This window comes from Rattus norvegicus, chromosome 5, assembly GCF_021556685.1.
Source record: "Rattus norvegicus strain SHRSP/BbbUtx chromosome 5, alternate assembly SHRSP_T2T, whole genome shotgun sequence".
Lineage (NCBI taxonomy): Eukaryota > Metazoa > Chordata > Mammalia > Rodentia > Muridae > Rattus > Rattus norvegicus.
This window is the reverse complement of record NC_141538.1, coordinates 166,266,028-166,279,432: the sequence shown is the minus strand read 5'-3', so window position 1 is coordinate 166,279,432 and position 13,405 is coordinate 166,266,028. Positions and strand designations below refer to the sequence as shown.

Here is a 13,405-nt window from a genome sequence, read left to right as displayed (position 1 = left end):
CTTGGTCCACTAAGCTACTGTCACCATTCACCTTTCTGATGAGAGAACTGGCTTCTTTCCGAGTGCATTATCCATGCGTGGCTGGTGTCTCTGAAGTTATGGGCAGTGCTAATAGACAGGCACTGTGTGTGAAAGGGACAACTGGCAGTATCATCACAGGCCACAGTCCTTGAACGATGGACTCTAAAGGTTTTATTTACCTTTTCTAGTTTGGAGTCTGGCCAAATTCCAGTGCTTTATTCCGTAAAATGAGATTGGTGTGTGTGTTTAGACAGAATAGGGCTGTAAACAGATAGACAAGGATAAAAAGGTTTCATGGAGAGGTCATATACCTCAGAGTTACTCAAAGGGAAGAACAGAGGGAACAGTAGAGCAATAAAGAGCTGGTTCTTTTAGCAGGGTTAACTCAGAAGGAGCCTGCTTACGCTGATTAGAGCTTGCTCTGTGGGGAACATGTTACTTTTCTCTACTCCTGATTTCTTGGAGGGCCAAATGACATGGTAACAGGATGGCAACTTCAGCACAAATGATTACCACCACCACAGCCCGGACTCCCTTTCTGTCTTTTCTGTTGGGATCTGGTGCCAGAACTCAGTCCAGACCCGTGACCTCCTGGGATCTTGGTCAGCAGTAGTCAGGATTCTTAGTTGAAACAGATTCTCTGATTGACCCATTGGTCAGCAGCGCTCCTGCATGGCAGATATGAAGCAAGCCTCCCCAGTCACTGCAGGCGGCTCTGATCAAGTCTGCATGGGTCCAACACAAGGCAAGAGTGAGCTTGTTTGCATTGCAGACACAGTGCGCCTTAAAATGGCAGTAGACGCTTCCCTCAGATGATTAGCATGTATCCAGAATGTCCAGAATAAGAGTAAAGAATGTGAGAGGAGCCAGGTGGGGGTGCACACCCTCATCCCAGCACCCTGCAGACAGAGGCGGGTGGATCTATGAGTTCAAGGCCAGCCTGGTCTGCAAAGTGAGTTCTAGGACAGCCAGGGCAACACAGAGAAACTCTGTCTCAAAAAACAGACAGACAAACAGAATGTGAAAGAACTTTTCTAGGCGTTATCAAAACTCTCATTTCCGCTGTCATCCTGGCCATGGCTGTCACCACCTAGTTTCTGGAAGGCGTGAACATCCCAGGAGGAGCGGCAGGCCAGGGTGTGAGTCCAGCCTCGTGTTCCTTGCTGGCTGAGATCACTACTGTCTGCTGTGGTCTCCAGATTGTGATGGATGTTGCAGAGGGACCTGCATACTTGAAGTGCGGTGATGGGTCCTTCATGGTGTTCTCTGCTTATCCTACAGGGCTGTGTACTTCGCGTGCTACTCCAAAGCCAAAGAGCAGTTCAATGGCATCTTCGTGCCTGATAGCAACACTGTGCACATTTTCTCAGCTGGCTCTGCAGGTACGGTCGGTCCCCTAGCAGCACTGTCCCAGAGCATGCGTTGTTTTGTTTTGCTTTCTTTTTTCTTTCCAGGAATTAGATGTTAACTCCCTGCCTCTTTTGACCCTAAAACCACTTCCAAAAGCGTTGTGTTGGAGTTTAGAGAATGTGACTATTAGCAGTCTATTACAGGATCATTTTCTGTCACCACTCTAGCTTCTTATTCTCCCTCCAGGCGCCCACACACGCCCTATTCTGCTCCAATGTGTGCTTCATCGTCCTGATCTCCCTATTGAGTTCTAATGTGAAGTGGGAGCTGCTTTCTTTCTGACTCCCGAAGGCATCTGGGGTGCATCCGCCCTTAGCAGCTGACTTGCGTAGCAAGAATCAGGGTTTCATGTGTTCTGTGATACTTGAGGCTGAACCTAAGGCCTCACGCCGCCAGATGGTCTGTTCTCCTCTGAGGAGTTCTCCCACCACTGCAGAGCTCAGGGCAGGACTTCTCTCCCCCAGGGAGTGCTTGTGAGAACGCACGGGCTCTTAAATTGCAAGAAGAAGCCTCTGCCCTTCTCCACAGAGGCTTCCGTCCATTTAAATCCAACAGAGTGTTTAGAGAATTTAGCATTTTACAGTTTCTTCCTTCTGCCAATAGACTGTAGTGTGTCCTTTGTTACTCTCAGTAAAATGACTAACCCAGGTATGCGCTTTAGTCAGAGACGAGCAATAGTAAGCAAACGTCTTCACACAAGGACAGTGATTCCCCTCAATACCGAGCCCAGAGAAGGACGGTGCGCCATTCCAAAAGAGGGTGATCCGTGGAATTAGTCATAATCCGGATCCGTAATCAGCTTTGTGACGCTTGTAAAATTAACCCGGGAGACCTGGGCAAAGCAAGCACACCTTGGGGAGCTTCTGAAGGCAGTGCCCTCCAGTGACTTAGTTAATGTGTCACTCAGGCTGGTGAGCGGAGCCGGGCTGACCTCGGGGCTGGTCAGGAAGTTAAATGTGCTGAAGCCTCACCCAAGTGACTCGGGGGCAGTGGGTTTTTAAATGTCTGTCTCCTTAATTTCCAAGTTTGAACTCAGGTAGCTGAAGATTTAACATCCGTATTCAATGCTAACTATAAGTAGAGATCAACAAGTTTAAAAACAAATTTATTTCTGGATCTGAAGCTTCTAACTTGGCATTTTAGACAGTTTCTGCCCTGGGATTGAAATGAACCGAAACGATAGCGGCGCCACCTAGAGGCCACCCGGGCTGTGCTTGTGCAGCTGCTGTACTGTGGACGGGTAGAGTGCACTAACCCATGGCTTCTGCCCCCAGCTCTAGGCCACTGCATCGTGACTTGAGAGTAAAGCGGCTGTATCAGTGATGACTGTTTTTTCCCTCCAGCTTTTGTCACAAATACCTTAATGAATCCTATTTGGATGGTTAAAACGAGGATGCAGCTAGAACGAAAGTAAGTCAATAGTTCCTTCCTTATCTGCAGTCTTCCTGCTGTGCTGTTTCCTTCTCCCAACACCAACTATGGACAGGAAGCAGGGGTCCTCAGCCATCTGCTCTGGATTTCTCTCTAAGCACACAGAGAAATATCTTTTGAAATCTGTCCTGACAGCTTTGTTGGGGGAGGGAGCCCAGAGAACAAGGGAAGGTGGACCGAAGGGCCTCTCCATGGTCCCAGCTTCCTTCCTGGGTGCTCCTCTCTGGGGTTCTTTGTGCAGCCCATGTCAGGAGGTAAACTCTGGAGAGGCCTGGCTGTCTAGCCAGGACACCAGCGGGGGCACTTAGGACATAGCCCCCGATGTCCCTGGTTTCTGTCCTGAGCCTAACATGGAGTTCTGAATTAAGCTCCTTGCGTGTTCTGGTGGAACCTATAAAATGTTTGACTGTGTTTTGCTGAGCCGGGAACGTGCTGTGTAGTCCAGGCCACTTCAAGTGTCCATCTTGCTGTCTCGGCCTCCCCAGCCTCGGCTTGTTACCCTCAGCTACAGCAAGAGCTTTAAAGAAATAGAGAGCAAATGAAGCCAGCGGCGTTTTAAAGTCTGTGATTCAGTAATAATGCTTCTATATGTAAGCCAGATCTCTCAGCAGGCCAGCGACACCTGAGAATTTTCAAAGAACAAGTACACTAAGCAATGCCTTTTAACTTTATGACAAATGGTAGGAAAATGTTTCTATTTGTGTCAACCACTGCTACTATTTCTGTGGGCTGTCACCCACACTCATACTTCTTGAAGGAATGCTGATCTCCGATAGAAACTTGGGCTCACCCAGACTAAGTTCAAGGAACTGCTTGTATTCTAAGAGCCATGTATGTGCTATGTAGCCCAGAAATGCGAACCCTGGAAATACTAGCAGACTCTTCTTCCCTCCAGCTTCCTCTAAGGGAGAAGGGAAAGCCTGAGATGTACCTGTAGGATGAAAGAGGGGCCTGCCTGGCTTCATCATCCTCTTGTGACCATGCATGCCCTGATCAGGGCTTCCAGGCTCCACAGTCTGATCTGCCTTCTGAAGTGCTTGCTAGAATCCTATGACAAGGGTCAGTTACTTCCGGGGTAACTCTTAACTTCTGGACCTGAGACAGTCCTAGTAGTTTCCAAAAATGCCATGTGTGTCCCACATGCCCATGTTCCTAAGTGTCCAGTCCCTCACCCCTCCTTACTGTTGTGCTTCAAGCTTCTGGCCAACCTTGTCTCCTGGAAGCCTCTGGTATCACCTCAGAGCCAAGTGTTCACCGTGTCCTGATATCACCTGTGGTTAGCAGCAGATAAATGTTTCTGTTGACTCAGGCCCTTTCTAGTGGTTAGGACGTTTTAGACCTTTATTTAGGGGAGATCTGTGAACACCTGTGAGTATATGTTGTTTCAGTGGTTGCCAGGGAGATTGTTTGCGCCTTCTACCTTTCAGCAGCAGAGTGAATCGGCAAATAGGATTACAGCCTGGTGGGGCAAGGGGTGTGAGGTGCGCAGCACTCTGGAGGGTCCATAGTACAATCTAGGCTGGATGGAGTCAGGAGAGGATAGGAGAGCTCCTGAGGGGGCATCAGCTCCCACCCTCCTGAAGGGAGCTAGCTGCAAGGGTGCGGGGGGCACACACACAAAGGTTTGAGCAAGAAAGCGGTTAATTCAAGTACAGAAGTTCAGGGGTTTGGCTGAAATCTCGTTACGTTTGTTGGGATTTTTGAGACAGAATCTCAGTCTGTGATCCATTACAGTTACAGGCGTGAGCTACAACTCCCAGCTGTCTGTGTTCCTGATTCTAATATCAGCACCACTTTATTCTGTAAAACAGAACTAGTCTTCAGTGAGTCTCGAGCAGAGGACACTGTTTTATAAACAAAAGGAATTTGTCAAAAAGTAGATTATTTCTGTTCACTATTTTCTTATAAAGTGAGCACAGACACATAAGAAATACTAAAAAACAGCAGCAGCTCACTCTGTGTTACCTTTAAAAAAGAAAAAGATTAGGGCAGGAGTTCTGACTAACCTTAAAAATAGAATGAAAATAGAGCATCATGGGCTGGAGAGCTGTCAGCAGCTAAGGGTACTCACTGCTCGGTTCCCAACACCACACCAGCCTATAGTGTAGAATATGCCATCCAGGGAACTAATGCCTGCTGTACACACACACACACACACACACACACACACACACACACACATACACACACACACAAAATACACACATCAGGGGCTGGGGATTTAGCTCAGTGGTAGAGCGCTTACCTAGGAAGCACAAGGCCCTGGGTTCGGTCCCCAGCTCCGAAAAAAAAAAAAAAAAAAAAAAAAAGAACCAAAAAAAAAAAATACACACATCAATGGATACTTAAAAGTAAATGAGTGAGTAAAATATCAGGAAATGGACCTGGATTAAAAATTCCATTTGACGGGGTTGGGGATTTAGCTCAGTGGTAGAGCGCTTGCCTAGGAAGCGCAAGGCCCTCGGTTCGGTCCCCAGCTCCGAAAAAAAAGAACCAAAAAAAAAAAAAAAAAAAATTCCATTTGACAAAACTAAGAAGAAATATATATGTATATATTTATATGTGTGTACATAAGTTTTGTTTGTTGTGGTTGTTGTTTTTCAATGCATGAGGCCCTGGATTCAGGCCCTTGCATGCGCACAAATCACACTCCAGAGAGCCATGGTGAGAGGGAGCCACTGACCTGGCAGATAGCTCAGTGGTAGCACTTACCTACCATGGACAAAGCCCCGAGTCTAATCCCCATATTCCAAAAAGAAGACTCTGCACCAGCCTTTCCCCTCAGCACTCTCTCTTATGTCATATTCGTTTACCTTGTTTATAATTTTGTCTACTTTTCACTTAGCTTTCTTTTTTTTTTTTTTTTTTTTTTTTGGTTCTTTTTTTTTGGAGCTGGGGACTGAACCCAGGGCCTTGCACTTCCTAGGCAAGCGCTCTACCACTGAGCTAAATCCCCAACCCCTTCACTTACCTTTCTTGTATCTTCCAGCCGTCACAACTGTTCTCATCTTGTGTGTGTACCACACTTTACTTAGTTAACCCTGCTTTTAGATGTATAGATGAGTCCAAATATTTTCTCTGACAAATGTCGTCTTTCATTAGCATTTTCTAGAATTGGGTCAGAGCTATAAGCCTGCTTTGGTGACTGTGGATTCAGATACCATCTGTTTAATGACCTGTCAGGTTTCTCAGCTCACAGTGGGCCAGAGGTCAGGTGGCCTCAGAGCAGGGACAGGTTTCTTCTCCTGTGTGGTTTCTGTGTCATAGGGGATCCCCCTTATGGCTTGGGTGTGGTGTGTCTCTCAGTGTCTCTTGTTGACCCCTCTGACAGGATGAGAGGCTGCAAGCAGATGAATACCCTCCAGTGTGCTCGGCACGTGTACCAGACAGAAGGCATCCGTGGCTTCTACAGAGGGCTGACCGCCTCCTATGCTGGCATCTCAGAGACAATCATCTGCTTTGCTCTCTATGAGAGTTTAAAGAAGTGCTTGAAAGAAGCCCCGATAGTCTCCTCCACGGACGGAACGGAGAAAAGTTCCTCCAACTTCTTTGGACTGATGGCGGCTGCTGCTGTTTCTAAGGGGTGCGCCTCCTGCATTGCTTACCCGCACGGTATGTTTTGCTCATTTCTCCTGGAGGAGTGAAACAGTTGTCAGCGTTGTCAGTGGTCATGGTGTAGTCTGAAATGCAGCTGTAGAGTGGGTGTCCCTCACCTGAAAGGTGATTGAACCCAGAGACTTCCAGCTTGGGGCATGTGTAAGCATGTCCCTGGAGGCAGAGCGACACCATCACTCACTGCCCAGACACAAGTTCTGTGAGTGGTGACCTACTCTACCTTGCTCGGCTCAATCTCAGTGTGGCAAAAGTTGGCTGGGTCAAAATGTGGGTCACTGAACCTTTGTCTTCAAAGAAGCTCAAATTAGACTTTACTCAATATTCTCTGGCTCAGAAAGTCATGTGGGAGACCAGTGAAGAATCACTCAGCTGCTTCTTCGAGCAGATGTGACATCAATCTACTGCTGGGGCCTTTGTGCTTCTTTTTGTGTTCTTGTTGTTTGGGGGGAGAGGGGCGGTGTTCATTTATTTGTTTGTTTGCTGTTATTGTCATTTTTGAGACAGCCTTTTCTATATCTGGCTGTCCTAGAACTCACTATGTAAGTCAGACTGGCCTTGAACTCACAGAGATCCACCTGCCTCTGCCTCCCAAACAAGGAACACTTTTCCTGTTGGGATGCTAGGGGTTGAACATAGCTCCTTGTTCAATGCATGCTCTGCAGCTGAGAAGCACCCTGATCCAAGATGCGAGGGTGGGATTCCCACTGTCCCACTAACCTACTTAAAACAGTTCAGTTTGATGTCAAAACAAGTTATGTTTTCAAAAGCCCCTGCGAAGCAGTGACAGATACACCATGTCTCAGGAAAAAGGGTCAGGGCCCATGTGTGCTGGAGCACCACCAAGACACAAAGGCAGAAAGAGGTAGAGAACAGCAGTGCCTCCTGGGTTCTGAGGTCTGCTCAACAAGCAGGGCTGACCAGCACTAGGCCACTGTGCTGGGAGGGAGGGAGGGAGCCCAGGTGGCTTTTCAGCTAGACAGAGTAGGGAGATCTGAGGGGAACTTGGGAGCAGAACACAGTCTAAGAAGAACTTACCTTTTCTTTTGCCTCTTTCAAGATAGGGCCTCACTGTGTAGCCCTGGTTGTCCTGGAACTTACTCTGTAGACCAGACTGGCTTTGAACTCACAGAAATCTGCCTGCCTGTGTCTCCCAAGTGCTGGGATTAAAGGCTTGTGCCATTGTGCCCTGCTAGAACTTTCCTTTGTTCCTCTCAAATATGACTGTTTTGTCAGGTTAGAACCAAGATGCCCAGTAGACACGGGAGCCCTAACTTCTTCCCTCTGTCTTTCCCACAGAGGTCATCAGGACACGGCTCCGGGAAGAAGGCAGCAAGTACACGTCATTCATGCAGACAGCACGCCTGGTATTCCGGGAGGAAGGCTATCTCGCCTTCTACCGAGGACTTTTTGCTCAGCTCATCCGGCAGATCCCCAATACTGCCATTGTCCTGTCCACCTACGAGTTCATCGTGTACCTGCTGGGAGAGCGCGCTTAGTGACAGGGCCACACAGTTGTGCTCTAGAAGAATAAAACTGAAAACCCTAGAGATTTTCTTTTCCGTTAATGTTTAGTGTTCAAAACTGAAACAGCAAGGCCATAGAATACCCGGCTCGTGTCACCTGTTGGACATTTCCTTTTGGATTCATGTTTCTGGAAGGTTTAAATTCATTAACGTTAATAGTTAATTATAACTTTCTTTTTTAACTTAAGAGGATTGAGGATTAAGCAGCAAGTAAATTAAATCATGCTATTTAATTTAAGTTTGTGCCCGGTTTGTGTTCTCTTTTGTTTACTGTGCCATAAGCCAGCCACGGGTTCTGACTGAAATGTGGAGAAGACAAGTAAGAAGCGTGGCTTGTTTTCTAAGCAACTGTGGGGACTGAGTGGAGGGCAGGGAAGAGCGGTCACACTTGGTGACAACTGTGAGTAAATGTTCCACACTTTTTCCTCAGTACACCTTCATTTCCCCACATAGGTAATCCGTAATCTAAGGTTCCAGACACTGAAATGGGGGAGGGGGTGTAACTCCCTTAACCACTCCCCCACCCCCCCTCTTTGAGTCAGGGTCTTGGTGCTATAGCCCAGGCTGATCTCAAACTTTAATTCTCCTGCCTTAGCCTTCCAAGGGCTGAAAATGCACATGTGCACTACTGGGCCTGACCCAACTTGACAATAAATAGTGTTTTTAGCTACGTTACAAATATTTTCCTGCATTTACCTCTTCCCCCATGTTGGAACCCAAGGCAGTTATAAAGAACTGCTTCCCGGTCGCTTGCCTCCTGCAGTGTTTCCAGAAGTGAAACCTATTGAAGCCCTGGCACACTCAGTGTGGCCTGCCACAGCCTGCAGTGCTGGCCTCACACTGAGAGATGCTGTGAGACAAAGGGGCTGCTCCCAGCCCTGGGCAGACTTATATTCTGACAGGGTTGGGGGACGGGGTGCTTAGAGTCCTTTTTAAAGGTTTTTTGTTTGGGGTTTTGTTTAATGGTTTGTTTGATTTTGATTTTGAGACAAGGTTTTCTCTGTGTACTCCTGGCTGTCCTGGAACTCATTCTATAGACCAGGCTGGCCTTGAACTCAGAAGCCCGCCTGCCTGGGGACCCCAGGTTCTAGGATTAAAGGTGTGCACCACCATGCCTGGCCAACCCTGAGCTGCTGCTGCTCCTGTTCCTCACTCCGAGTGTTGGAATCCTAAGATGTGCCACCACACGCCACACCCACACGCCACACTCGGTCTGGCCGAGCATGCCAGACAAGCACTCCCACCAGCGAGTGCAACAGGGACCCAAAAGACCACGTAAGGCTGAGACAGGGGTATAACTGGAAGCTCAGGACCAGCCTGCTGCTCTACATGGAAGACCCTGTGTTGCGGAAGATGGCAGTCAGGAAAAACCATCTGTCCTTCACTTCTATTGCGGAACTTGAACATGAATTCTACAGAGGTGACATCTCAGTCTGAGCACCAGAGACTGGCAGCCGAGCGTCATACTTCAGATTCAGCTGCAGATGCTCCGGAGAGGTCGGCAGGAGGAGTTTTCAAGTCCTATGGCATGTGGGTTTGTTGCCTTTACCATGCAGGAGGCCAGTGGGCGCGTTCCCCACCCCCACTTTGCATCCCCAAGTATCTAGAGCTCAAAGCAAGTGACTATCTCCATGCTCCCAAAGTGCACGGCAAGAGAGAGTGACCTCCGTTCCAGACATTCACAGATGCTTGACAGTGGCACCAGAGCCCTGTTTTTAAGATTTATTATTTCGTGTATGTGAGTATACCGTCGCTCTCTTCAGACCTACCAGAAGAGGACATCGGACCCCATTACAGATGATTGTGAGCCACCATGTGGTCGCTGGGAATTGAACTCAGGACCTCTGGAAGAGCAGTCAGCGCTCTTAACCACTGAGCCATCTCTCCAGTCCCAGACTCCTGTTTTTTTTTTTTTTTTTTTTTTTTTGGTTCTTTTTTTCGGAGCTGGGGACTGAACCCAGGGCCTTGCGCTTCCTAGGTAAGCGCTCTACCACTGAGCTAAATCCCCAGCCCCCAGACTCCTGTTTTTAACACTCTTAGTAAAGCCTGAATGGTTTTATTTATCAGAATGTTTAAAAATTAAATTCCTTGATATCTTTTGGTTTTTCTCTGTGTTTTTTTTTTAATTTATGCATATGAGTGTTTTTCTCAGTGGTATATCTTTGTACTAAGACATACACGTGAGCGCCTGGTGTGCCCAGGAGTTTAGGAGAAGGTGTGGGGTCTCCTAGAAGTCAAACCCAGGTCCCCTGCAAGAATAAGTGCCCTTGAGATAAGATGTAGTCTAGGCTGGCCTCCAGGTCGTTATGTAGCTGAGGATAGCATTAAACTGGTCCTCTTGATTTTGCCTTCCCTAGCTGCTGGGATCACAGGTGTGTGCAACCACACTTGGCGACACTGCTTTGTTTTCAGTTGCAGTTTTGGATAAGTACATGTGGTTTTATTTTTCTGTTTTTATTTGAATGTTTATTTATAATTACTTTTGCTCTCAGTTGTTATGCAGTGCTGGTATGGAACCCAGGTCCTTCTGCGTGCTAGGCAAATACTAATGCAGCTACATTCCCACCCTCCTTTGCCTTTAAATCATCAGCATAGACATTTCATCTGTATTGGTTCCATCTGGGAACATCGTGGGCTTCCCACCTTACTGACTGACTAGCTCCTCCCACTCCTATCCCCCTCCCCTATGACCGTCTGACCAAAAAAAGAAAGGGAGAAAAAGGAAAGTCTGTTTCGTGTTATCCATACACTCACTGGAGCATGGTCAAATTGTTAGCTGTCAGCTCCCGAAGCAGGGGTGAGTCTCTCTCCTCCCGCATCCAGGCTAGAAGCCACCAACTCAGGAGAGCCTTGCACAGCTGGAGAGGAGTGGGACCAGCTCCTGGCACCCATGCCACCACTGGTGCTGCCACAGGAGTGGCTGGATGATCCATGGACATTAACACAGCCCCTGGCTGAATCAGGACCAGTGACCAACCTGGGGCCTGCACATGGCACCCACATCATCGTGCCTGCACAACTCCACAACAAAGCAAGAAGACATCACCAAGGCATCGACTGCAGGGGCTGCCTCTATCTACATGGGTCTCAGGCTTCACTGCAGCCTAGGGCAGCAGCATGAACCACGGATACCAACGTGGCCTCCAGCGGCTTCACAGACCACTGGGGTTTTTGCAGGAGGTCCTCATCTCTGGCCTCTGTCATTGCCCAGAGCCAGGGGGATCCTGCGGCATAATCTGGCTGCTGCAACCATCACGACAACATGCTGTCACTGCTCGTCACCATCACACTTCCAGTTCGGCTTCTCTCCACAGCCTATGCACCACTCCATTTTTCTGTCTTCCCCACCTCTCCATCACATATTTGTTCAACTTAGTAGTGTCTGCCGCCCACCCACCCACCCCACGCCACAAGGGTAGGAGCGACCTACGTATCTTCCCCAACAAATCCATTTTATATGCGCTAGTATAAGTAAGTTTTCTGCTTTCCCTACACCAGGGCACTAAGTTAATATCATGTTCCCTCATTTCTTCCCACCCACATGGTGTAGCCCTGGGTGTCTAGAACTCACTCAGATCCTCCTGCCTCCGCCTCCTGGGTGCCGGTATTGAAGACAATGTCTCACCATACCCAGCCCTACAGATTCATCTTTATAATTTTTAGATTTATGATTTTATGTGTATGAGTGTTTTGCCTGGTATTCACATGAATCAAAGCTGGTCCAATAAGAACAGCAAGGCAGCTCAGTCTGGAACCTCTGAATGGTCCTCACGTGTACTTCTTTATGTGCATTCATAGCACACCTTTAATAGCCCTCGCTTCATCCGGGCACCCGCCAAGCACTGGGCCAAGGGGGCAGGTGTCTCCCCATACATGCAATCCTGGCAGCCTTGTCAGCAGTGAGGCAGACCGTACATGGCCACCTTGCAATGGTGCGGATTACAAGTGGCCTACAGGACTGTGTGTCCCTCTCGCAGGATGCCATGACTAAAGGATAGCCAAGAAGCCGTAAAGACTGGTGGAATGCCTAACTCAAGACTGGCAGCTAACGCCTGAGGTAGTCAGTCTAAGAGGTGGGAAGGTTTGCTTTGGCTGTTTGAGAAGTTCTAGTCTATGATTGATTGACCCATTGTTGGGGGGGGGGGTTCTGGAGACACAGCTCAAATAGGCATACAGCATAGCAAAGCCATCTAATGTCCTGGAAGCAGAGATAAGATACTAAAGCCTCATGGTCCCCCGCAAGACATGCCCCAGTGACTAGACTACTAGGCCGTGCCTCGTAAGAGTTTTTACCACTTGGGGCTAGAGAAATGGCTCACCTGTTAAGAACGCTGGCTTTCCTCCTACAGGATATGGGTTCAAGTTCTGAATCCTACAAGATGAATCAGAAACATCAACTTCCAGTCTCAGCAGACCCAGCGACACTGGGCCTCAGTAGGCACCGGGCATCATCATAAAAGGTGGGATTTTTTTGTTTTGGTGGTTTTGTGTTGTTTAGTTTTAAAGTTTCCAACACCTTTCAAGCTTCACCAGCTGAACATCAAAACCTTAACACGGGGGCTTGGAGGAGTTCGAATGTGAAATGGATCTGAACTCAGTTTTCCTTCCATTTACCTAAGACTTCGAGATACCAATAATCATGGAATGCCTAAGACCGTGTGAGTGATGTTCAGGAAGCTCGTAGACAACAGTTCTCTACCCACTGGAGACCTTCCCAGGAACCCAAGGCACCAGATCCAGAGAGCGAATGATGTTTAAACATGGGCACACAGTGTGTAAGCCACTGCATTCTAGGCACAATCGAAGCTAGGAGAAATAGAAGGATGGGAAAGGCCTTGACTCTGATGTGCAAGACACGCCTTCCGGCCCAGACCCTAATGCCACTGTGGTTTTACATTGATTCCCTGCACTTGTCCTGCTCCCTCCTTCCTGACTGGTGAAACATGGACAGATGAACTGGCAACAAAAAAGCAAGAGGTTTCAGTGACCCCCAGACCATCATTGCCGACAGAGAACTTGATCTTAAAAAACACTCATAAAGGGGCTGGAGAGATGGCTCAGCGGTTAAGAGCACTACTGCTCTTTCAAAGGTCCTGAGTTCAAATCCTGGCAACCACATGGTAGCTCACAAACATCTGTAATAGGATCTGATGCCCTTTTCTGGTGTGTCTGAGGACAGTGACAGTTTACTCACATATATAAAATAAATAAACAAATCTTTAAAATAAATAAATTAGAAGCAGCACCCTTCCATGGCCTTTGCTGATGCTCCCAAGTTCCTGCCTTGTTGGAGCTTCTGCCCTGACTTCCCTCAGTGACAGATTGAACTGTGATCTGGAAGCTGAATAAACCCTCTCCTCCCCCCCCCAAAATAAATTAATTAATTAATTAAACATTAAAACACT

The 13,405-nt window shown here is 47.9% G+C and overlaps 1 protein-coding gene and 1 long non-coding RNA gene across 3 annotated transcripts in view; one reads left to right on the top strand and one right to left on the bottom strand.

The window, feature by feature from the left end:
- Nucleotides 1-8,238, top strand: part of Slc25a33 (solute carrier family 25 member 33) — a 25,021-nt gene extending 16,783 nt beyond the window's left edge. For both annotated transcript variants that reach the window (XM_087551258.1, NM_001127574.1), the window contains 4 exon segments: nucleotides 1,303-1,403; nucleotides 2,775-2,841; nucleotides 6,194-6,474; nucleotides 7,774-8,238. In XM_087551258.1, coding sequence (XP_087407384.1) covers nucleotides 1,303-1,403; nucleotides 2,775-2,841; nucleotides 6,194-6,474; nucleotides 7,774-7,973 — 649 coding nt within the window. In that variant the 3' untranslated portion in view covers nucleotides 7,974-8,238.
- Nucleotides 7,897-13,405, bottom strand: LOC148006164 (uncharacterized). The gene is made up of 2 exons (XR_015621348.1): nucleotides 10,020-13,405; nucleotides 7,897-9,899 (listed from the first exon to the last, which is right to left on the bottom strand). It is a non-coding gene; the product is annotated as an uncharacterized LOC148006164 (long non-coding RNA).